Source organism: Typopeltis vanoorti, chromosome 1 (assembly GCF_054136105.1).
Source record: "Typopeltis vanoorti isolate ZY-2024b chromosome 1, IOZ_Tvanoo_1.0, whole genome shotgun sequence".
In the NCBI taxonomy this organism is placed as follows: Eukaryota; Metazoa; Arthropoda; class Arachnida; order Uropygi; family Thelyphonidae; genus Typopeltis; species Typopeltis vanoorti.
In genome coordinates this window covers 113,199,900-113,224,189 of record NC_143549.1, presented here as the reverse complement: position 1 = coordinate 113,224,189, position 24,290 = coordinate 113,199,900, and the positions used below count along the sequence as shown (strand labels likewise).

Sequence of the window (24,290 nt, the reverse complement as noted above, 5' to 3'; positions counted from 1 at the left end):
GCGCCTGAAAGTATCTTCAGGACTGGGGTAAAGTGGTACAACATTGGGCAACTCCTTGCAAAGGTGGAGCAAGATACCAACACTCCTATCTCAGTATCTCCCATAATGCAAAACACTTCTCCCTGCGGATATGTATAATGTTATGCATGTAGGGAAGGGCCAATACTCGATACTCTTCACCCAATACCGTTGTTTGTCGTTGCATTTCCACAGAAACCCCTACACAACGTTGACCTTTGCGTTCATGTTAGCCTCAGGTCACTAATTAATCCTCTTATTTTGTCTGGAACTTTAGCTTGACCTTGGTTTCCAGGGAAGATCCTGAAGAATATGAAGAAAATTTAATCGCTGACAAGCCTAAAGAGTTTTCACAGAAACAATTTCAGAATAGTTTTCATACAATTGAAGTTTTTAAGCAGCAATGCTTAGAGATTGACCCTGGTGAAGAGAGAACCAGTAAAATTTGCAGAAGAGACAATAGGGCCATACCGTCAGTTGTGTGAAAAAAAAAAACAGAATGCCCACCAAACCACGTTAGCTCAATTCTTTGTTAAGAAGCAGAATAATAAATTTATATTCTGAATATGTTTTATTGTCTTTCAGCTTCATGGTTTTCCTTTAACTAGGCCCTGAGACACACCCTAATTCTTTTATAAAAAAAATTAAGGGTCAAAAAAGAAATTTGAGGAACGAGTTGTGCGTTTTCGATTAATGCGCCTGTTTTAAAGAATGCATTAGGTGCATTAATTAAGGGATTGCTGTGTGTGTATATATATATATATATATAAGTTCATATATATATATATATACATATCTCTGAACTTTCTGATCTAACATTCTTGTCTGATGTCTTATTACAGCATTTCTAATCATCATCATCGTCATCACATTTCTGATATGTACCCTAAGGGGGGGGGGATGTACAGGATATTATGATAGTACTACACAAAACGTTTACATCATTACTAACTTCCTAATAACAGATTTATTGATAGGAAGTTCTTGAACATCCCAGAGTGTGTAAAGTTCCTTGCTCTTTATTATGAGCTGGCGTGACTACATATTTTCTACAACTGAAGATGTTTTTTTTTAAACAAAATAAATTCATAAAAAATTGCTTTGAAAAAGGAGGAGTAAGATGTGACTTCTTGGGAAGAAAATTTGCATGTGCTTCTAATTAATAGTAGTTTTTAATGAGTGGAAGAAGAGCAAAATAATTCCATTGTAAAAGAATGGTGCTATGATTGACTACAAATGGTATCTGGTATAGTCATCAAGGTATTGGAAAAGCTGATTAGGAATCGCATCAAAAGTTATGAATGTCAGCTATAGACAACAGTAGGATCCTCTATAGAAGACAGCATAGTTTTGTTAAAGGTAGGTCTAACAATCTGCCCATGCTCTGTAATAATGACAGCAGAGTTGGATAAGGAGAATGGATATACTATGATCTATGATACTTCTGAATTTTACCAGGTCATTTGGCAGGATTCTACATAGGGAGATTGTTATACACACTCAAAGGAGTGGTCTTATATAATAAACTTGTGGCATGAATTAGAGAGCTTCATATGTTTTTTTTTAATGTATTAATTATATTGGTGTGTGTCTTGAGTGTGATGTTCATTTATTTGTTTATGATCAGAGAGAGGGAAAGAGAAAGATCAGGAACATGGGGTGACCAGTGGTGTACCACAGAGTTCTGTACTTTTTTGTTTAACATGCATACTAAATGTACATTAATGATATTGGGGATAGTCTTGAGTGTGAAATTCAGTTATTTGCTGATGATGCTGTGCTAGAGAGAGATAAAGGAACACAGCTGATAGGAAATACCTGCAGGCTGATTTGAATATATTGGTTATATGGGCAGATTGACAGGTGTATAAAGTTATGCATTTAGGGTGGAGACATTGCAAGCAGAGTGTTATGAAGCTAGAAACTACTTGGGAGATTATTATGGACCATGAGTCAAATTTTAGGAATCGCATTACTTAGGAGGCCAATTGATTGTATCAGAGAATAAAAATTGTTAAAGATAACACTCACACACTTGACAAGTCTTTGATAAGACCTCAGCCAGATTAACTGTGCACAAATATGCTCACCTAGCTTACAAGGAGATGGGGAGATGGCTGAAGAAAAGATATAGGTTACACTGGCGAGTAACCAAGATGATAACTAGAATCATGTGAGGACAGAGTGAGGGGATATGGTCTTCTTAGTTTGAAGAATAGACAGATGAGTGATATCATAGAACATGCAAATTAATTTACTGGAACTTGGTTAGTAGTGGTGTTAGAAAGTATGTGAGGTTCAGATTCTTCTAGTGGCATGTGTTGAATATGTGGAGTGGGTACTATTAGATGTTGAGTACACATCTTCAGTACATGTGTTTTGAGAGATATAATAGGTATTTAAGTAAGAGCATCTAAATGCTTCTCCAACCCCTGGACAAGTCCTTGCTCTCCTTGGAAGTTCATTCATAATGGTAATAATTATTGTTATCAGCTCACTGAGCTTGTGATAATTTTTTATACTTGTTGTAGATGTGGATTTTAAACTGAATGAGTGCAGTTTCCCTTCTTATCTCTCCTACGGTCATCGAAAATACAATCAAACATTGTTACTTTTATAAAAATAATATACTATACAGACTGGCCTCAATTAATGCAATTAATTTGTCCTAGAGCGCATTGCAGAAAATTTTATTTCATAAAATATACAATGAAGAAACTATTTGTTGTGGAAATATTTGAACACAATTATTTGAATAGTGTTAGCTTTCTTTTTTCAATCATACAGTTTTCAAAAGCTGAGAACAAGTTGTTCTGGACCATGGCAAAATAACATGCTTCTTTTGGATCAACATCCATTACCTTTTGTTTGAAGTTCTCTGTCACTTTATTAGTGGGAGACAAACAAGCAACACATCTTCTTTCGATGGTTGATGGAACACACTGAGGCAGCAAATACTTGTTCATTTCCTACCCAATGCACCCTAAACTTTGCATGATTCGGATATTTTTCATTACCATATAATAAAGATTGGTTTCATTGGAAATTTGCATTGTGTAAAGTAAAAAGTGGTATAATTTTTTCAAAATCACTACTGAAAAACATGTTAATCAAACTCACATTATATGAGGTTTGGCTCTACTTTAATTTTGTTTATGTGAGAAAACTCAAAATCCTGTAAATTATACTCACCAAGAAATTATATTCTTGTTTACTTTACCCAAGTGTAAGCAGAGTTCACATGTGATGTATTATGACAATTAGGCCACTTGTAAGTAGAGGCTGATGACTTTACATCGGTTGCCTTAGTATCTTTTTGGATCTAGCTCACACTGATGAGACCTCAATAAATGTTGAAACCAGTCTAGATAATTGACCCTCTCTTAATGCTTCAAATCATAGTATCCCATAGTGAAAAGCACACTTCCTTTTGGACAAAGGAAGTGTCATCTTCCTCCATAAACAGGTACCTGGTATTGAAGATACATTACATGCAAACTTTATTTGCTTACACTTGCTTGGGTATATAATTACTTGGCAAGTATTATTTACATTGCAAACAAAGGAGGGAAATTTACTCAATCATTTGATACTTTGTATCAAATGATCTCTAGCATATATTAGCAGATTGTGAAAGCAGATTTTTGATATTTTCTTGGATTTCTGTGAAAAAAAAATCCAATTTTTATCCAAAAAAAATCTTCAAAATTTAAAAATCTTCAAATGATGTTGAAGATTTTTAAATAAATTTCCTGCATTAGTTATTTTAAAATAGGCCAGGATATTGTACTGCATTTAGTGGTAATAAAACGTCTCCTTTGTTTTGTGTGTTTTTGTAGTATTGTGTCTGTGATATTGGTTGCAGGGAAACATTTCTCATCTCACAGGGTCATTTTTATTCCAATTGTCTAATTAAACTAAATAGCATTTAATATACTCCTGCCCTGAGCCTCTGTAGCTCAGTCAGTATAGACGAAGCCTTTTGGTCAGAAAAACCTGGGTTCGATTCCAATCAGTGACGCGGGAACCTTTATCTGGTCTCTTTCGACTAAAAGTGAGTTACCCACTCCATACGGAGGTGTAGGGTTTTTCTCCCAGTAACTCGAGTTTTTCATTCCTCAAAACAGGCAAACCGGTGAACACACACATGGCTGCAGTATTAAAATATACTACGGCAAGGAAGGCAACGTGGAAACTACCTTGTGCATAATCATCTCCCTAGTATGGTAGCATATAGCTACCCCCACCAGCCGTATGGCTGAGGGAATAGAAATAGAATACTCCTACCCACAAAAAGCTGTTAGTCTTTAGTTCAATAGTACTGTGGGTGGGCTGTTTATTGTTATTATCATTTTGCATTCTATGATTTTTTTAAATAATCCATAAATCCTGCCTAGAGACCAAACATGGAATTTTTTCAAGCCATTTCAGTCCTCTAATACTTGTGCTAAATATTCTCCTTGCTATTAAATACAGTCTTCTTCTTCTTGAGTATTCTGCAATAGAGCAGGTTCTTCTTTTAGTAGCAGAAACTTTCCTTCCACTCTCTTTTGTTCTTAGCCTTCTCTTTCAAGGTTGTATACCTGTCTTCATCTAGCATTGTTTTCCTTACTCTTCCTCTGGGTCTTTTTTCTGTCTATTTTTCCTTCGATGGCATCTCTGATGATTCCATTCCCTCTCAGAATATGTCCGATCCAGTTTCCCTTGCTTCTTTTTATCCTCCTTAACAGACTTCTTTCTTCTTCTACTCTTTTTAAGACCTCTTCATTAGTTATTTTATTTGTCCTTTTGATTTTTTCCATCCTTCTCCAAATCCACATCTCAAAGCTTTCCAAAATCTTAATTTCTTCTTTCTTCAATGTCCAAGTTTCAGCTGCATAGAGGGCAACACTCCACACATAACATTTTATTAGTCTTTTCTTTAGGTTTCCTATCCATTTTCCTTCTGAATAAATTCCATTTTCCATTAAAGGCATCTCTTCCCATCGCTGTTCTTGCTTTTGTCACTTTTACATCTTCCATCACTGCTAATAACACTTCCTAGATATTTAAATGTCTTTACTTGATTCAATTTTCCCCCCATTTATTCTGATATCCTTATTTGCCTCTTTTCTTGGTATTTTCATTACCTTTGTTTTTCTGATGTTAATTTTCATTCCATAATTGATACAGAATTCCAGTAATTTGTTCAACAGATGTTGTAGTCCTGTTTCAGTATTTGATAGTAATGCCTTGTCACCTGCATATCTTATTGCAAATATCTGTCTACCTCCAATCTTTATTCCTTCTTCCGAATTCTCCAGTGCTTCTTTTAACATTGCTTTGGAATACATGTTAAACAGAGAACAGCCTTGTCTTACTCCTCGTCCAATGATACCCGGTTCTGTTGTACCATATATGTCTCTCACCATGGCAGTTTGTCCCATATATAGTGAAATAATTAGCCTTCTGTCTTTCCAATATTTTCCATTGCTTCCACCATCTTATCCTATTTTACAAAGTCAAAAGCTTTTTCAAAATCTATATAACAGATATTAACTTCTTTATTCACTTCCAGACTTCTTTCACTTACTATTCTTAACAGTCCAATCACATCTCTTGTTCCCCTACCCTTCCTGAAACCAAACTGATCTTCTCCAAGAAATTCTTTCACTTTAGATGCATGGGAAATGAGGCTTATTGTTCTAAAATCCTTGCAATTCACTGCATTACTTTTCTTTGGTATTCAGGTATAAATATTAAGGTCATAAAATCTTTTGGTAGTTCTCCTTTGTTATAAATTAAATTTATTATTTTGGTCATTTCTTCAGTTCCTTTCTTCTGCAGGTATTTCATCTATTCCTTCTGCCTTTCCATATTTTAGTTCTTTAATGGCCATTTCTACTTCCGTCTTCAAAATCTCTGGGCCTAGATCATCTTCAGTATATCTTCTAATGGCAACTCATTTGGTCTATTTCCTTTTCATATAGATCTTCAATGTATTCTTTCCATCTCATTAGGATTTTATCTTCTTCAGTTATGATTTGTCCATTCTTATTTTCTATGCCTCTAGCTCGAATTCCATTTCTCTTGTGATTCATGCTTCTTGCTTTTTCATATAAAAGATCATACCTTCCCATTTCTTCACATTGTTTTTTAAGCCAATCTTCTCTACTTATTTCTGCTTCCCTTCTCAATTTTCATTCAGGGTTCTATATTGCATTTTCCCTTCTGGAGTTATTTTATTTGTCCATTTGATTTTTTCCATCCTTCTCCAAATCCACATCTCAAAGCTTTCCAAAATCCAATTTTCAGCTGCATAGAGGGCAACACTCCACATATAACATTTTATTAGTCTTTTCTACTTTAGGTTTCTATCCATTTTACTTCTGAATAAATTCCATTTTCCATTAAAGGCATCTCTTCCCATCGCTGTTCTTGCTTTTGTCACTTTTACATCTTCCATCACTGCTAATAACACTTCCTAGATATTTAAATGTCTTTACTTGATTCAATTTTCCCCCATTTATTCTGATATCCTTATTTGCCTCTTTTCTTGGTATTTTCATTACCTTTGTTTTTCTGATGTTAATTTTCATTCCTTTATTTTTTCATTATTTTTCCATTTTCTTCTTTCTTCCATTAGAGAAATCATCTCATTAGTTATCCAAAGTTTTTTTTTATTCTTTTTGCTCTTATATATCCAATTTCTTCTTCTGCAATCTTCTTTATTTTCTCTTTAACTTGTTCCCATTTCTTTTCTGGATCTTCAGTTTTGACAAAACTTGTTTCCTCTAATTCTTTCTCCAATCTATTTCCAAATTCCTTGGTATTTTTTAATTTCTATAAGTTCCATTTTTTCCTTTTCATAGCTTCTTTTATTTTCTTTAGTTTCACATTTATTTCTATGAATAGTAGGTTGTGGTCAGAGTAAATATCAGCTCCAGGATATGTACATGCATTTTTTACATTATTCTTGTATTTTTGCTTTACTATAATCAATTTGTAATCAATTTGATACCTTTCCGTATCTCCTAGTTTTTTTCCATCTGTATAGTCTTCTCTTAGATTTTTTAAACCAAGTATTCATAATTATTAGCTTATTTTCTTTACAGAATTCCACGAACCTTTCCCCTCTCTCATTTCTATTACCTAGTCCATATCTTCCTGCTACACTCCCATCCTCTTCTTCTCTTACAGCTCCATTCCAATCTCCCATTATAGTCATATAGTCTTTTCTTCTTTAATTAGTTCTTGTAATTGTTTGTACATTTCCTCTATTTCCTCATCTGAATGGTCACTTGTTGGCATATATACCTGCATTATTGTTATGTCCACCAGTTCAGCCTTCAATTTTACTGCCATCCTCCTGTCATTCAGACAGTGAGACAGTGTATGCTAATGATGCTCTTTGCTGTTCTTTTATTAAGAATAAGTGCAACTCCTTTTTCCTTTTTATCTCCACCTGGATAAATTACTCTTACTTTGTCACTATAAAAATCACCCATTCCTTCCCATCTCACTTCACAGAGCCCTATGATATCAATTTTTCCTTTGTCCATTTCTTGTTTGAGATTTTCTAATTTTCCACATGTATTCATTGTGAGAACAATGAACAGATGTTGGCACAATGTTGCAGTTTTGGTTTTCTGACGATCTTTCATTTTCAGTTTGTTTATAGCTTGTTTTAAGTCACTTTTAGAGGTTTGATCGAGAGGAACATCAACCCTTGAAACGTCCTTATTTCCTGATATTGTATCCATTCCAATGTACACCATCTTTTCCTCTCTGTGCCAAGAGACACCACCTTGGTTTGCCAGGCTGGTAGCTGTCCTCCCCCCCTATAAGTTTTGTTCATCGCTACTAAAATTTTCTAGGGATATTAGTGGAGTGGTTTCCCGTTGCCTTCTCCACTGCAGTGCTCCAGCAAGTACTAGTAGAGCTGCTGTCCTCTACCAGTTAGAGTAGAAGTTGGGAAAAGGAGAGACACCCTCAGGGTCGAAGTATATAGGAAATTGGAAGGTCATACAGGAAAGAATATAGAAGCAATATCAGGCTCAGCTCAGGACCCCGTGGCCGCTAACCACGTACTCCCAAGACGGGAGCCCCTTTGAGCCCCATATGATAAGGTTACATCATTACAAACTAATCTGTTATCTGTCAGGCCAGTATTATTAGATTTTATATTTTGGTCTTCTAAGGTACTTGTGACTGTATCAATAAACCTGAATCTTCGTTTTCCTCTGGGTCTTTTCTTACCATCCTATTAAAAAAAAAAAAAAAAAAAAAAAAAAAAAATCTTGTTAACCCTTCTTTTCTCTTGCCTGTTCTGTTTAAGTGACCATAGCACTTGAGATTAGCTTTACTATCTTCCTGAATGCTATAAATTAAAGATACCAAGAAATTATATATACTTGGTTTAATCCTTTATCTAAGTGTAAGCAAACAAGTTTGCACCTGAACTATTTTCAGGACTGGGGCAACTCATATAAAGAAGCTACTGATTTCACATCGCTTGCCTTAGTATTCCATAATGCAAATCACATCTCCTTGCGGACATGTATAATGCTATACATTATGGGAAGGGTCACTACCCAGACCGGTTTTGACTTTTATTGAGGTGAAAAAGTAAAGGGTTGCTCATCATAGGCCTAGAGTATAGGGGTGCAAGAGAGTCTGATAGTATTAGAAGAAAGAAAGAAAGACAAATAGATAGAGAAAAGGCCTCAGCTCTTATATCATCATCATATAGCCAAAGACTGTCAGTTTTCCTTTTTCACCAATCTCGTATAGATGAACAACTAAAAGACCAATTGAAACTAAAGCCCAAAGATGACTGATACTCATGTGCTTAGCCCCATCTGGGTTAACTGCCTTGAGTTGGCCTTCTCTGCCTGGGATTGCTCTCCAGTCATCCCTGCAATTGACTATAAGAGCACATTGAATTAAGAGGATGGAACTATTTAAAAAAAAAAAAAAACTCATAGCAAGAATAGACAGAATATTATCTCCTCCTGGTGAATATTGCATAATGTGGGTGGTCTACACCATCTAGTCATAAATTTGATATCTCCTAGAATGCTTCTTTCTAAATACAAAAATCATCTGACTGAACAATAAAATTTCCACAATACAATATCATAAAGTATTTGGATGTCATATTGCTGGTTTTCAAATCCATATTCCTTTCTAACCTTTCATAAATGGTATTTTAATCCATTAATTATAAAAATCAAATTCTCTTCCCATTGCTGATAGGTGGTGGGTATTGAAAAAAAAAAAAAAACCTGTTCTGTTGTAAGTAATGGAATGCCCAACACATTACATAATCTGTTCCAAATATGCAGGGCAAGAGGGCAGCTGTAAAATGCATGTTCTGCTGTTTCCAATCAGTAACAGATGTCACAGATTATTTGATGGTATTGACTGGAAGGCAGCCATATGCAATTCTCCAAGCAAGATCCCTCCTGTTAGGGTGCCCTTGGAACTTCATCAAGTTATGAAACGAAATGTTGTTGTCGGTACCCAATTGTGGAACTTCACGATGAAAGAGATTAAAGATTTCTTTATACCAAATTTTACTTTTTTTTTATGGAAAGAATGTCAATTCCAGAGTGTTTTATCAGTCTTAGAGTTAAGCACAGAATGTTGTAGTATTCAGGAACAATCTCAGCTTTTGGATCTGTATAATCATTAACTCCGGAAGATAAAAACCCAAGTAGTACTAGAGAGGGTCTGCACATGTGTGATTAGTCTGCAATATTTTATGGATTTTTGAAGCTGTATTACTTAAATAGCAGAATCTTAAGAGTGAAAGCTCAAATCCTCCATGCTTCTTTGATAGTTGAAGAAATTCCTTTTTAGCTTCTTGGTATGGGCTGGAATTTACTTCAGTTTCTGTTCTGTGATGTCTGTAATATTTATTATGAACAACTGAGCAGGAAAGATTATGGTTTTGAGTACTATGCCTTTAGAAGAAAAGGAGAGTGGTCCTATTTTCCAGTCTTCTAACATTTCAAAGTTCTTGTTCTTGGACTGGTAATATTGGGTAAGTGGAGAATGGAATTCCAACTATAATGTGGAGTTCTCTCTCAAGGGTTAGTCCAAAAGGAATGCCTCTAAGATCCCATTTTCCATAAACTTTTAATTTTGTCTTGTTCGTATTAATCATTAATCCACTGCTTTTGCTGAATTTTTCCAAAATACCAAAAAATATATATGGAATCATTATCCATCAAAGTTTCCACTACATCATCGGCATATGCTAATACCTTATTTTCCTTTATAGTTGAAGGAACTGTTATTCCTTGCAGAGCAGTGTATCGTTGATTTCTTGTAAGAAAGAACCTGTAAAGGTCCAAGAACCAATGAAAAGAGCAGTGGACTGAGAGGGCAGCTTTGCTTGACTCCTTCTCGAATTTTTACTGGGTCTGACAGGAACCCATTAACTAGGAGGCGGGTGGTTGAATTGGCATAGGCTCCTTTGATAACGGATAGCAGTTTTTTGCCTACACCAATTTGCTGGAGGATGTGGAATAGAAAGGGATGCCAGACACTATCAAATGCTTGAGTAAGGTCTACTGGTAGCACTCCATGGACTGCTTTTTCGTGTTAACTAAGCAGATTAGATAACATAGCAGAAATAGATTAAATTCTACTTCTCGACCCGGTATTCCATACACCTGTGTGCTTTTAATTATGTATCTCATTCCCACTTTGAGCCTGTTATTGATAATGCAGAAAAATATCTTGTAGTCAGTGTTATATAGAGAAATAGATCTCCAGCTGCTGATTAAGGTGTGATCTCTATTAGGTTTAGGAATGCGGACAGTAGGGCTTGGTATGTGTCCTGATGGGAGAAAAGAATTCAGTAGTGTAACTAGAGTGGGAAGAATAAAATCCCAAGCTTCGCAATAAAGTTCTATCCCTCGACCATCAGATCCTGGGGATTTTCTTGTCTGGCATTCTTTATAGACTGTGGTAACTTTAGATACTGCAGTGGGTCTGGCAAGCTTGGATTTAAACTGGAAAGCCATTAATGTTCTAAGAGTTATAATTTCCAACAGTACTATTGTCTTCAATCAGATTCTTGTAGTGTTTTTGAAAGTTGTCAAGGATGTCTTGAGTGGTGGATGTCTTCTCCATCAAATATTGAAGAATGCAGCTGAAGGGCTATCTGCTAAGTGCTGCAGTATTCTTAACTTAAAATTTTTTTTCTTCTCAAAAAAAAATCAAAGGTATCAAAGCAGTATGTGGTAGATGTGAATCTTCCCAATTTATGGTGATCAGTGGAGTACCCCAAGGATCAGTCCTCACACCATTGTTGTTTAAGCTATATATTAATGATATGGAGCCTCTGTAGCTCATTCAATATAGACAAAGCCCTTTGGTCAGAAAGACCTGGGTTTAATTCCCATCAGTGGTGTGAAGAACCTTTATCTGATCTCTTTCAACGAAAGGTTGGTCAGTCTCATATGGAGGTAGGGGGGTTTTTTCACATGGAAACTTAGGTTTTTCGTCCCCCAGAACAGGCAAACCGGCCTTGTGAAAACACGCATCTACAGACATAGGACACACTGGGAGGCCATGTGACCAACCACCTTATCCTTACTTTACAGTTGTGGTTGTGGAGTCCAAGAATAATTGGAAGGGTCGTGGGCACTTAAGTGCCTGTTAGGATCACTTAAGATGATGATGATAATTAATGATACAGGAAGGACCCAAGATGGGGATATTCAATTGTTTGCCAATGATGCATAGGCAGACACAGCAGTCAGGGATACTAGTGATATGCAGCATTTATAGGGTGATTTGAATAGGCAGGAAGTGTAGTCAAATGATAATGGCTGTCATTTCAGAGTGAGTAAATGTAATGTTATATACACTACATGATGAGATATCCAACAGCATAACAAAAATCTGTTTTGAGGCTATCTGGTGAAAAGATTATGCTGTTACGAAGCTCCCGTAAATTGCAATTTTTTGATGAACTACTGAGCGTTTTCTTAGATTAATTGGTGTGTGTTTTTAGTATATCATTGTAGTTTTCAGTGTATTTATTGTACTAGAGTATTTAATAACATAATTATAGAAATATTATTAGTTTTTAATAGTCTTAAGAATGGTGCTGAAAACTCGTCACAAGAGGGCAGTTTCTAAAGCACAAGTAGTTACTATACTGATGAGAACCTTTGTCCTGATGAACAGAATCATTGCTGCAGTGATAATGATAATATATCTGAGGATAATCACCCATTGAAAATATCCTGATTAAAAGAAATTATTAGAAAATCGATCAGAGAATTGGAAAAAAAATGCTTAACATAACTTAAGACAGAATCACAACAGGAAAGCATTGAACTTGATAATAATAATAAGATAAGTCAATTAAAATTTAAGAAAAAAACAAGATGATATGGTATGATGATTCAATCATAAAATTTGTGCTTGCTAAGGGATTTCTACTTCTAGCTTCTCGGGGACAAAAATATATGACAAATGTAATTGAATAAACAGAAAAGAAAAGTAAAAGACAGTAGTTCTTGTAGGAACTAATATTTTAAGTTGCAACAAATATAGTATGAGAGAGAGGATATGAAAGATCTGTCGGAAGGAGTGAGAAAGAAATGTTAGAAATTAAAAATGCAGGTTTCCTACCCACAAATATGACAGTACTAAGTTAAGAAGGAGAGCAATGGTAACAAATGATTTGATGTGCAGGCTGTATAGAAGAAATCAATGTGTTTTTAGATGTGTGGAGTGTGTTTGATGGCAGAAAAGCCTTGTATAAAAGGGATAGCTTGAATTCATTTGGCATCAAAGCAGTAACGGACCAAGATAATTTTGCACATTAGGCAGACTCCGTGTGTGATGCCTCTAACTTTTTTTTTATACTTAAGTATTTTTTCAAATTATTAATAATTTCACTACTTCAATATTTCTACTTATCATTTTTATTCATTCAGATATACTACATAAAAAAAGAAACAAAAATTACGATTTTACACTGTAATTTTAATTTATTAATCAATTATAGGTATTATTTCTGGGAAATTCCATGTTACTCCTCTTAAAAGCTATTATTTTTACAGCAATTTTTGCCTGTTTTTGTTTAGGAGTGTCCCTTATTTTAAATACATTGGCTTTTTACTCAAGAATTCTTGGGGTATTATAAGTGTATTTTAAGGGTAAATATATGCAGACTAATAGAGGAAGAAATTTTGCACATACCTTGTTTGGATGTCTTCGTTCTCCATACTTCTGCTATTAGGCTGTTAAAGGGGGGGGGGTAGGAAACGTGGAGGTGTTTGAGGCAAGGTGGGAAGATTAATTAGAAAACCCGTTTTTTTTTAAATAATATATATATTATTATTATTATATATTATATATACATATATGTATTATTATATTTAAGGGCGGGGAGAGCGTTCATGGGATGCGAGCCGTTTCGATCGTGTTATCGGAACATTTTGGGATAAGTGTAGGGCTGTGTCATGACGGCTTGGTGTATCTGCTTTAGAGGAGCTTGTGTCGCTTATTAGTCGGAGTCGTGACCTAATTTTTATGTTGTGGAGCTTCCGAGTGTTGGAATTTAAAATTTTATTAATTCTAGATAATGCTCCAGGTCATCCGTCTTATAGCAGTGATCTTTACCAAGTTCAAGGTCATGTTTCTCTCTCCAAACAATACTGCATTGATCCAACCAATGGATCAGGGAGTTCTTGCACTGTTTAAAGGCTTGTTATCTATGGAGAACTTTTTCACAAGCCATTTCTGCTACTGAAGGAAATGACCAGATTCTCATGCAGTTCTGGAAAATATTCAATATTTATCATGCCGTTAAAAGGGTTTGTGCATGATTTTGGAAGTTTGTAATAGTGGGCCTAACAAACAATCTGAATCTCGAAGTGAATGATGACGACATAATTCAACTCATGGAAAGTTCCCCTGAAGAGTTGACCAACGAAGAATTAGTAGAACTAGAGGAACAACTGTTGCAGAAGAGGAAAAACAAGAAAGGAAGAGGGAAAAGAGAAACAGGAAGAGATAGTTAAACAATTTACAGTGAAGGGTCTTGCAGAAATGTTCTCTTCAGTTAGCGATGTTCTCAAAATTGTTGAAGACGTGGACCCAATGTTTAATGCTACTTATTAGTAGAAACGAAAGTACATGATGCGTTTGCTTGCTATGAACAAATTTATAATGAAAAGAAGAAACGGAATAAGCAAAGCACATTGGACATTTTCATCAAAAAACAAAGGTTACACCAGAAGAGCCACAGCCTTGATCGTTCACACAGGGAAGGTAATGAAGATATGATTGTGGAGGAAGATTTGGGTGATTATTCTCCTGTTTTATAGTGGCAGTAACACACAGTACATTTTTATAATAAGGTTTAAAAATTAAAATGACAGTATACTTATTACGGTAAAGTCCCTAATCCCTATAACTCTGTTGATTTAATGCATCGTCTTACGTCCTTCTGGATGGAACGGAACCCGGACGTAAGTCAAGGGATGACTGTAATTGCTTTAAATTCTCTTAATATTGGCAATGCTCACCCACCTACAATGGTAGTGCCCTTGCCATCCATCTTCCATACAAAACTTCTTGTAGCTTCCTTGCTAGCAACATTCTTATAAGATTGAAAGAATAACCTTTTTTTTCTTCTTCACCCACATATCTTCTTAGTAACTCCTTTAAATCCTGTTCATATCTCCTTTTATTTCCCTCTGACTATTGAGCTCCACAAACCATACTCAGTCTAATCTTATTTCCAGTATTCCATAATCCCGATATAATTTTAGTCACTTGTAATTTGTCCTTTCTGATGTTTTCTTATCTTCTAAATAAATATTCAGGCAAATATGTGTACAGTAGTCCATTTTAGCCTAATCATTGCCTTTCTTACACACACACACACACACACACAGAGTTACACCCTAAGTTACGTAACATGTGACTTACATAAATTTGCAGTTTAATTAATAGGTATTAATAAATCTAATAGCGCATATGAACACGTTTGCAGCTTTGCGCAGGTGCGTCTTTGACACCCTTATTGCTGTACAGTAGTAGATGCCTCATGTGGTTAGCTCAGTCACTTGTTATCACTGCTAGTTTTTTTTTTTTTTTTTTTTTTTTTTTTTTTAAACCCTTAAAATGGAATACAAATGCAAAACCAAATGTGCTGGTAATAAATCTAGAAAAACAAAGGTCTGCAATTACTTTAGAAGAAAAGTTGAAAGCGTGTGACCACACAATCTACTCTACACATGTTTCTGAGATGCCGTTCACAACAAAGTCAAGATGACAATTCAGACGACCCTCAGCCTTCAACATCGAAAGGGGTAAAACTTCCTGCAGAACAGCCAACTTAGCCATCACAAGAATTTTTTTTATTTGAAAACTGAATATTTCAGTTTGTTTTTATATTTTTTATACTTTCATATTTACAGTATGTACATTATTCAAATACAGTTGAATCTTTTTTAATCACCCTAAAAATGGAAAATATCTGATTAATGGCAAAATAATTAATGTAAGAAGTAGTATGAGTGGCCATTGAACATTCTATTGTATGTATGTAATTTACAAACTCGACTTACGTAAAGGTTTATGGAATACATTACTTACGTAACTTGGGGTGTAATTGTATATATATAAACAAAAAAATACGAGAATTACATTATCATATATATATATATAAGAGCAGTAGCTCAGTAGAAGTGACGTTTGCACTCTACGGCACTTGATTGTATGGAGAAAGACTTATAATTTCGAGTCTAGTCGCCGACTGGAGGAACATTTTTCTAAGCCTTTTCTCAAGTTAGTTGATTCTGGCATGGGCAAGCGGGTTTTTCGATCCATAAACCCAAGGAAATCGACAATCGAACCCACTTTCAGACATTAAAAATATTGTGTTAGAGACCACGAGATGGCGGAACTTGTTACCTGCCTTCTTCACTGTGTACCGATTAATTAGTGATAGCCTTGGGCCAGTTATCGCTGATTGGCTAGCAGTGGAGATTGAACTGCCCACTCAGTCTCCAAAAGTTGGATAGGGCTAAAAACGGCCTCACCTACCTCACGAACAAAAAAGGCATTAGCTGATTTTATATATGTGTGTGGGTGTGGCACAATTATATTCTTATTCTGATTTTTCAACAATTTATCCACCATTATTCCCAGAAAAACTTGTATTAGCATCTTCACTCTTCAAAATAATCCTTGTCCACAAACCCCCATCTGTTCAATGAATTGGGTTTGGCAAGTTTCCTGGGAAGTGGGAGAACTATATTCTAGATTTCATTGAAACCAGTTAAACAATACATCCCGTACAGGAGTCTACACGTGGGTGGGAATCTTGAACAAGTAAGAAGTAAGAAACAACTGTTTTCTAGATTTGTTGAGATCGTTTGAATGAAGCACCTGCAGAGGAAGGAGTTAACCCCCCCCCCCCCAGCCTTCACTTCTTTTTTAATGTGATCAAGCTTGACTTTTCAGAGAAACTGAAGTAGCTTAAATAGCATCCAATTGTTAAAATTAATTTGAATGACCTGTGAAAGTCACTGCAAGAGGAAACAATGTATACAACCCCTCTCTCTCCCTTATGTTAAACACACTCATAAAAGCTTGTGAACCTATTCTACATACATTTCAATATCTTTTTTTTTTTTCAAGCCACTTCATGTTTCCATACTGGGAGACAAAATCACATAAAGCCATACAAAATCACCTAAAGACATACATAAACATCCCTACAATGTAATTCAAAACTACAGCTGATATGTTATGGTTGGTTGGTGAGCAGTTGCGTTTTCCACTTGGTCAACCAGGCCTGCAAGTTTTACAACACAGTTATAGAAATATTAGTCTGTTGTAAAAACACATTTCATTGTGTTTCCAAAGAGTATGTCGTCATACACTGAATTAGCTTTGCATTAGGACCCCCCCCCCCCCATTTACATATTTGCCATGATAATAAAGTACCCACATGATACCAACATCGTATGTCTACTATAAATGGGCACACACCTATCCTCTGTACATAATCAGTAAATGTTTGCCATTAATGGAGAACCGTGATGGTGTAAGCCAATTTGACTGTGGACCCAGAGGACAGGTGCCAGTATTTCAGAAACATTCTACTGTATCAAGGGTGTACCAAGACTGGATTAAACATGAATAGATCCAGCAGAAGGAGCTCACATTGGTTAGCCATGCATGGGTAATCCTAAATGTGAGCGTCGGGTGTCACGACTGGTATCTCAGTGATGTGAAACAGTTCACCCACCAGTACAGCAGCAGGGCAGTTCGACCCATTTCCATATGCACCATGTGCCGTACCTTGCTTCACCGGGGTCCCACATCTGGAGACCAACAAGGGTATCCATGATGACTGCTAGGCATTGCAGACAATACCTCACATAGGCCAAGGAACATTGACAATGGACCCTTGATAGATGGAAGAAGTTCATCTGAAGTGACGAGTCCCATTTCATGCTGCATCATGCTGATTTTCAGGTTCACATTTGGCATAAACAGCATGAAGCGCTATCTCCTGGTTGCACATTTGGGGTTCAACAGGCTGGTGGAGGTAGTGTTATGGTCTGGGGAGCTTTTTCCTGGCACGTGCCTAGATCCATTGGTTATCATCCCACAAACACTGAATGGTGAATGTTACAGGGACCTGTTAGCCAACCATCCCCATCCATATTTGCAGGAGGTCTACCCTGACTACAGTACCATCTTTAAACAGGACAATGCACCTTGTCATTGGACTTGTACAAGTACTGAATGGTTGGAGAAACATGATAATGAATTTGCCACGTTGCCTTGGCCCCCAAACTACCCTGACTGTAACCCAATTGAACATGTGTGGGATATGCTAGAATGGGGTGTGAGAACTTTGATCCTTCTGTACAGAATGAGCATGAACTGACAGAATTGTTGCAGCATACATGGGTCGAGTTGCAGATGGAGGATGTTCGACACCATCTGGAATCTGTTCCTAGGCAACTGCAAGCTGTGACTGCACAGAGAGGTGAACCAACGCCTTATTAGGTGGGTGTTCCTAATGCAAAGTTAATTCAGTGTATATATATATATCTATATATGACATCATATAACCAATAAATAGAAGGTTAGCTTGAGATAGTTTTTCTTTCAGATCTTTCCATCTGCAGATTCTACTGTTACATTTTAATTTATATTAATTGTGCTTATTGCAACAATGTACTGTTAAAAGTTATCTTTCATAAACCAGTATCCTGTCCCTGACAAGGCATCTAAATTCCTGATGTGTACAGGATACTATGAGAGTACTACATGAAAAGTTTACATTATCACAAACTTCTTACTACCTTCCTGTTCCTTGGAGATAATAATAATATGATATCACATATGAATCACATAATAATAATATGATACCTGTATAATTCTAAAGATATTCTCTTGAAATAAGAAAATTATAATAATCAGTTATTAGTCTTAAGGTTCTGGTTACTTTTAAACATATTGAATATATTAATGTAAATTTTTCATAGTGATACTATGGGAAATAAAGGTGCTTTTATTACAATGAAAGGAAAAGACTTGAAACCAAGTTTCATCACCTACAGTGCAGTGGTAAGTAATTTAGTAAATCATTTAATATTAATATAATGTGATAAGTGGAAGACATAGGCGATATATTTTGTGTTGACATGTTAAGATATTTGTAAATCTGAAGAAATTTTTTTTTAAAATTTATAATTTTTAATTTTGCATCAATCAGTGTATTTTATCCTGTATATTCTTTTCATCTGTACATGATAGCCAATCAGAAAACATTAAGATTGAAGCTTTAATAACCAAACCTACTTACAGTCACCCTTAAGTAGATTCCCATTACTGTTGCTTTTCAGACAAATTTTTAGTTACATTTTTGTCCCAGTTTGTAATAACTTCTTTTATATTGTGAAAGGTTTCCTTGTAATATTTTACTTAACTCCTTACCTGCAGAGATGGATGAAATAGTGAGACCAAATTGCATTTCTTAACCATTTTATTCAACAGGTGTTACAGAATCATATCCAGATTTAGCTGGATGTCTATAGACATCATGGCCGGTTGGGGGATTAATAGCCATGTCAGTTTCATGAAATGTTTGGTATTTTCAAGTTAGAAGAAAAAGAAAGTCATATAGTTGTTTATGAAAGTTTTACGGGGTGCTTAAGGGTCAAAGCTGTATAACTGAGAGGAGACCTCCACATAGCCTTTAAAAGAATGCGGAGAACTGACCAGGGCTTCTGACCCAATTGTCCAATCCTCACCTTCTTGTGGTGCACCCTGTTAGGTATCTCCCTGGATACTGATCGAACGAGGATGGGCTGGCAATTTGAGATTTAGCTGACCAAATTGTATTCTTATTGGCTTAAACCAATATACAAAATGATGGTAAAACATGACAAAATTTCATGCCTGCTGGGGCGTCGCCCGGTTAAACAAGGCCCCCGTTGTTTTTGCCAGGGAACCAGGGCGAACAGCGAAAAGTCAGCTACTGGAACAAATCTGAAACCATACCCCCAACGCAACATCAGCAGAGTTAAAGATTGGCACTATCAACATAAGAAGCCTGAATGGCAAAGAAATGGAGCTAGATGAGGAATTAGATAAGTACTAGATCGAAATGAGATCTTTCTGTGCAATAAATACACAGTGTTATATTCAGGCAATGACAATCATGGAAAAGGAATAGCCATAGTATTCAACACAAAATACGAGGCTAATCTTCTTGAATAGAAGGCAATCTCAAGTAGAGTAATGTGGGCAAATATGAGAATGGGGAACTGGACAATGAGACTTATTTGTGCCTATGGTCCCATAGAAGGTTCTACTAAGGTAGAAGTGGAGGAATATTTTGAGACTTTAGAAAAAGCAACTGACACAATGAAAAAGGAAAAGTTGGTCCTTGTTGGGGATCTAAATAGCAGAGTTGGAAGTGATTGTCAGACATACAAAAATGTTTTGGGAAAATTTGGAGAAAAGAGCAAAGCTAATAATAATGGCAAATACCTGTTGGATTTCCTTTCAGGACATGGACTGGTTATTACTAACACTATGTTCCAACATAAAAATGTGCACAAATTCACATGGAGAGAAGAGGCAAGGAATAAGAAAAGTCTCATTGACTATGTTATTGTTGATAGTGATGTTTTCTCTCTGGTGCAGGACACCAGAGTTTACAGAGGATTTGAAATTGGAAGTGATCACTATTTAGTCTTGAGCAGGATAAAATTGAAAAGAATAACATGTAAGAAAGTTTTAAAGCAAATAAAAGTTGAGCAGCTCTCAAATTGAACTGTTGACTAAAATACACAAAGATTATTGAAGAAAGAGATTGAGAACAGGAACCAAACTTTAGAGATTCAATGGCAAGCCTTGAAGAAAATCCTGATTAATTCATCTAGAAATATGTAGTGAAGTTGTCTGCAAGGATAGAAAAATTAGAACTCCATGGTCGACACAGGAAGTTAAAGAGGCAGTGAAAGAAAAGAAGAAAAAATATCAAAAGTTCCTGGCAAATAAGTCAGCTTGTGCTCTTAGAGAATACAGAGAAAAATGTAAGAAAGCTAAACACTGTGTAAAACTAGCTAAACAAAAGTCATGGGAGGACTTTGGTAGGACCATAGAAAATAAATATTCTGGAGGTTGTTGAAGAAGCTTAGAAATGGAGGAAAGGGTGCTGAAAAAGGAGTTAGAGATGATAAAGGTGACATTAAAATAGGAGAAAAAGATATCCTTGAAGTATGGATAATAAATTTAGTTTAATCCTTTATCCAAGTGTGAGCAAACAAAGTTTGCGCCTGAAAGTATCTTCAGGACTGGGGTAAGGTGATACAACACCAGGGCACTCCTTGCAAAGGTGGAGCAAGCTACCAACACTCCTATCTCAGTATCTCCCATAATGTTGGGAGATACTGAGATAGGAGTGTTGGTAGATCTCCCATAATGTTGGGAGATACTGAGATAGGAGCGTTGGTAGATTGCTCCACCTTTGCAAGGAGTGCCCTGGTGTTGTATCACCTTACCCCAGTCCTGAAGATACTTTCAGGCGCAAACTTTGTTTGCTCACACTTGGATAAAGGATTAAACTAAATTTATTATACTCTAACCAAGTGAAAAATAAACTTTCAACTTGAAGTATGGAGTAATTACTTTGAAAAACTGCTAAATGAAGCATGCAGTCAGGAATACATATCTATGCTTGAAATGTTGAAAGGCAGCAGGAGTTGATGATATTCAACCAGAAATGCTGAAGAATGGTGGTATAAAAAAAAAAAAGTCTTACAGTGGCTGCACTGTATAGTTCAGAATGCCTGGACAGAGGGACGAATTCCTGATGATTGGAGTAGAGCTCTCATAGTACCCATATATAAAAAGGGAAATAAAACTGAATGTAAGAATTACAGAAGTATATCCCTATCGAAGTGTTCCTAGTAAGATATATGCAAGTATACTTGAGAAACGGATGAGAAGAATTGTGGAAGAAAAGCTTGGTGAAGAACAAGCTGGATTCAGGTCAAATAGAGGCTGCTGTCAGGATCAGATCTTCACTTCACGACAAATAGTGGAGAAACCATGGGAATATAACAAAGATCTGTATTTAAGTTTTGTCGATTTGGAAAAGGCATATGACAAGGTGCCAAGAGAAAAGCTATTCAATGCGCTACAGTTATATGGTGTCAATGGGGCATTATATCAAGCAATACTTAGTCTTTATTTGAGTTGTAAGTCAGCAGTTAGAATTGAAGTAGGAAGATGGTTTAATGTTAAATCTGGTGAGAAATAAGGATGTACATTATCCCCTCTGTTATTCATTATCTATATGAATCACATTATGACAGAAAGTGGTATTAAACATGATATCAAAATTGGAGATGTTAATGTCAGCTCTTTGCTTTATGCGGGTGATGCTATACTTCTAAATAAATCCGCTACAAGTCTGCAAGATTCACGGACTAAATGTTGTAATAGATATGGTATGAAGGTCAGCAATAAAAAGAATGAAAATAGGCAGAATCATTGAAAATGTCAACTGTGTTGAGAACCTGTGGAACAAGTAAAACATTTCAGCTACTTAGGCACGATTTTTACTGAAGATGGTAAATTAAATATAGAAATAGACAACAGAATCAACAAAGCTGGTATGGTAGGAAGTGAATCGAATAAATTCATATGGAATAAGAGAGAAATTAGTCAGAATACTAAATTAGCTGTATACAAGATGGTATTCAAACCAGTTTTAACTTATGGATCTGAGAGCTGGGTCAGAAGTAAAATACTTGACCGAAGACTATAGACCGCAGATATGAGTCCTGTGAACAGATGGCATCAATGGCAGTATCATATTAGGAAAGAACTTGACATTGTCAGCATCCAGGAATGCGTTAGCAGAGCTAATCGCAGGTGGTATGGTCACTTAAACAGAATGGGCAAGGAAAGATTAGCAAAACAAGTGTTCTCTGCCAGGTTTTCAGGAAAATGACCCAGAGGAAGACCAAGATATAGGTGGATTGATACGGTACAAAGTGCCTTAGAGGTTAGAAATATAAGATCTGATAATGTTGGAGTCTTGACAAGTAACAGACTGATTTGGAGGAAAATTGTAGTTAGGAAGTTAGTAATGATGTAAATTTTTAGTGTAGTACTATCATATCCTGTACACCCTTTGATGGTACATGGCAGGAATTTGATGATGAAAGTTTTACTTCAATGGATATCCTAGACTACTTTTAATGACAGTTTTGAATTATGTTTTGGCATGTTTGCCACTTGAAAATAATTAAATAAAAATAACACAAGGAAAAAGAACAAAGAATATTTTTAATATTCAAATATTTCACCCGAAAATTACAGGTCATCATCATCAGTGGTATTAGGCAGTTTGAATACAAAGAACCATGTGCTGTTATACAATGCAAATAGATAACAGAGGAAATGTGTTATTTAAAATAGAAAAAAAAAAGTTAATGATGTTTGATTAGAATAAGACTCTCCCATATCTTCAATAAGGAGAGGCAATCATTGCAGTTCAGTGGAGTAAACATGTTTCTGACCTTAGGTTATTTTGGTCAATATCAATTCCATGTTGTGCTAGGCTAGATTTCTCAGTTTTTTTTTTTTTTTTTAATTGGGAAATGTAGAATTGAACATCCAACTTGTATGAAGTAAGAAAGGGGACAGTTACATGGACAAACTGAGCATTCAGTGGACAAAAGATTGTAAGAACACCTATATTTCTTATATTTCTATCTACCAAATCTTCCCTAGTACGAGATAGAATTGATTTTGATCACAATTTCTTATGGTTAGAAGCATACTTATTCCATTGCTGTTGCTATAAGTTCCAATGTTTATTAAAGAAATAATGACTGCTTCTCCATATCGAAGAGTCTTATTCTAATTAAACATCATTAACTCTTTTTTTTTTTTAAATAATAGTGTTTCCTCTGTTATCCATTTGCATTGTATGACATCAGATTGCTCTTACATAATCTATTATTTGTGCTCTTTGTATTCAAACTGCCTGATGCCACTGATAATGACCAGTAATTTTCAGGTTGAAATATATGACTATTAAATATATTAGTCACTGTTTTCCCTAGGTTATTGTATTAATTTGTTCAATCTTATGGCACAAGCATCACTAAAACCTGATTGCTAGTTTCGGTTAGAACTAATTGTATTTTATGAGCTATGTTAGTTGGGAGAAACGTTTATAGTCCCTTTCAATATAATAATATGTAAAATCTGATTTATTAACTGTTCCTGGGTGCTACTCCAAAATTTAATCCTTGTAGTAGTGAGTGTATGGCTGGATAGATTGATCACTTAGCTGTGATCAATCTGTCCAGCCATTTACATAGGTGGTTGGCTGTTTTTAGTCATTCATTGATGAAGAGATGGTTAAATTGGTTATATCTGTACATTGATTATTTAAATCACACTGTTGTGTCAGTCTGTGAAATTCTAACCAACCTAATCTCAACAGTGATGATGGTCTAAAATTTCTGTAATGATACACATTCAAGTGACATAATTCTCTTTCAAACAGATCACTGATTAGAACTGTTGATCTCCAGGACTATAAGCAATAATTTGATAACCTGAGCCCTTATTTGAAATATTCATCAGGCCACCACTAATGCTGTTATCATTAAGCAGTATTTCTAATTACAGAATAATATGATTGAAACAGGACTCTAGCTTTGATGTAGTGTTCTTTCAGTAGAGGTCAGGGTTAGTAG

General features: G+C 35.6%; 1 protein-coding gene across 1 annotated transcript in view; it reads left to right on the top strand.

Annotated features, from left to right (window-relative positions):
• Nucleotides 1–24,290, top strand: part of PpD3 (protein phosphatase D3) — a 258,573-nt gene that overhangs the window by 230,582 nt on the left and 3,701 nt on the right. The window contains exon 13 of the mRNA XM_090392850.1: nucleotides 18,546–18,627. Within this exon, the coding sequence (XP_090248976.1) occupies nucleotides 18,546–18,627 (82 nt within the window). The remainder of the gene's footprint in view (nucleotides 1–18,545; nucleotides 18,628–24,290) is intronic.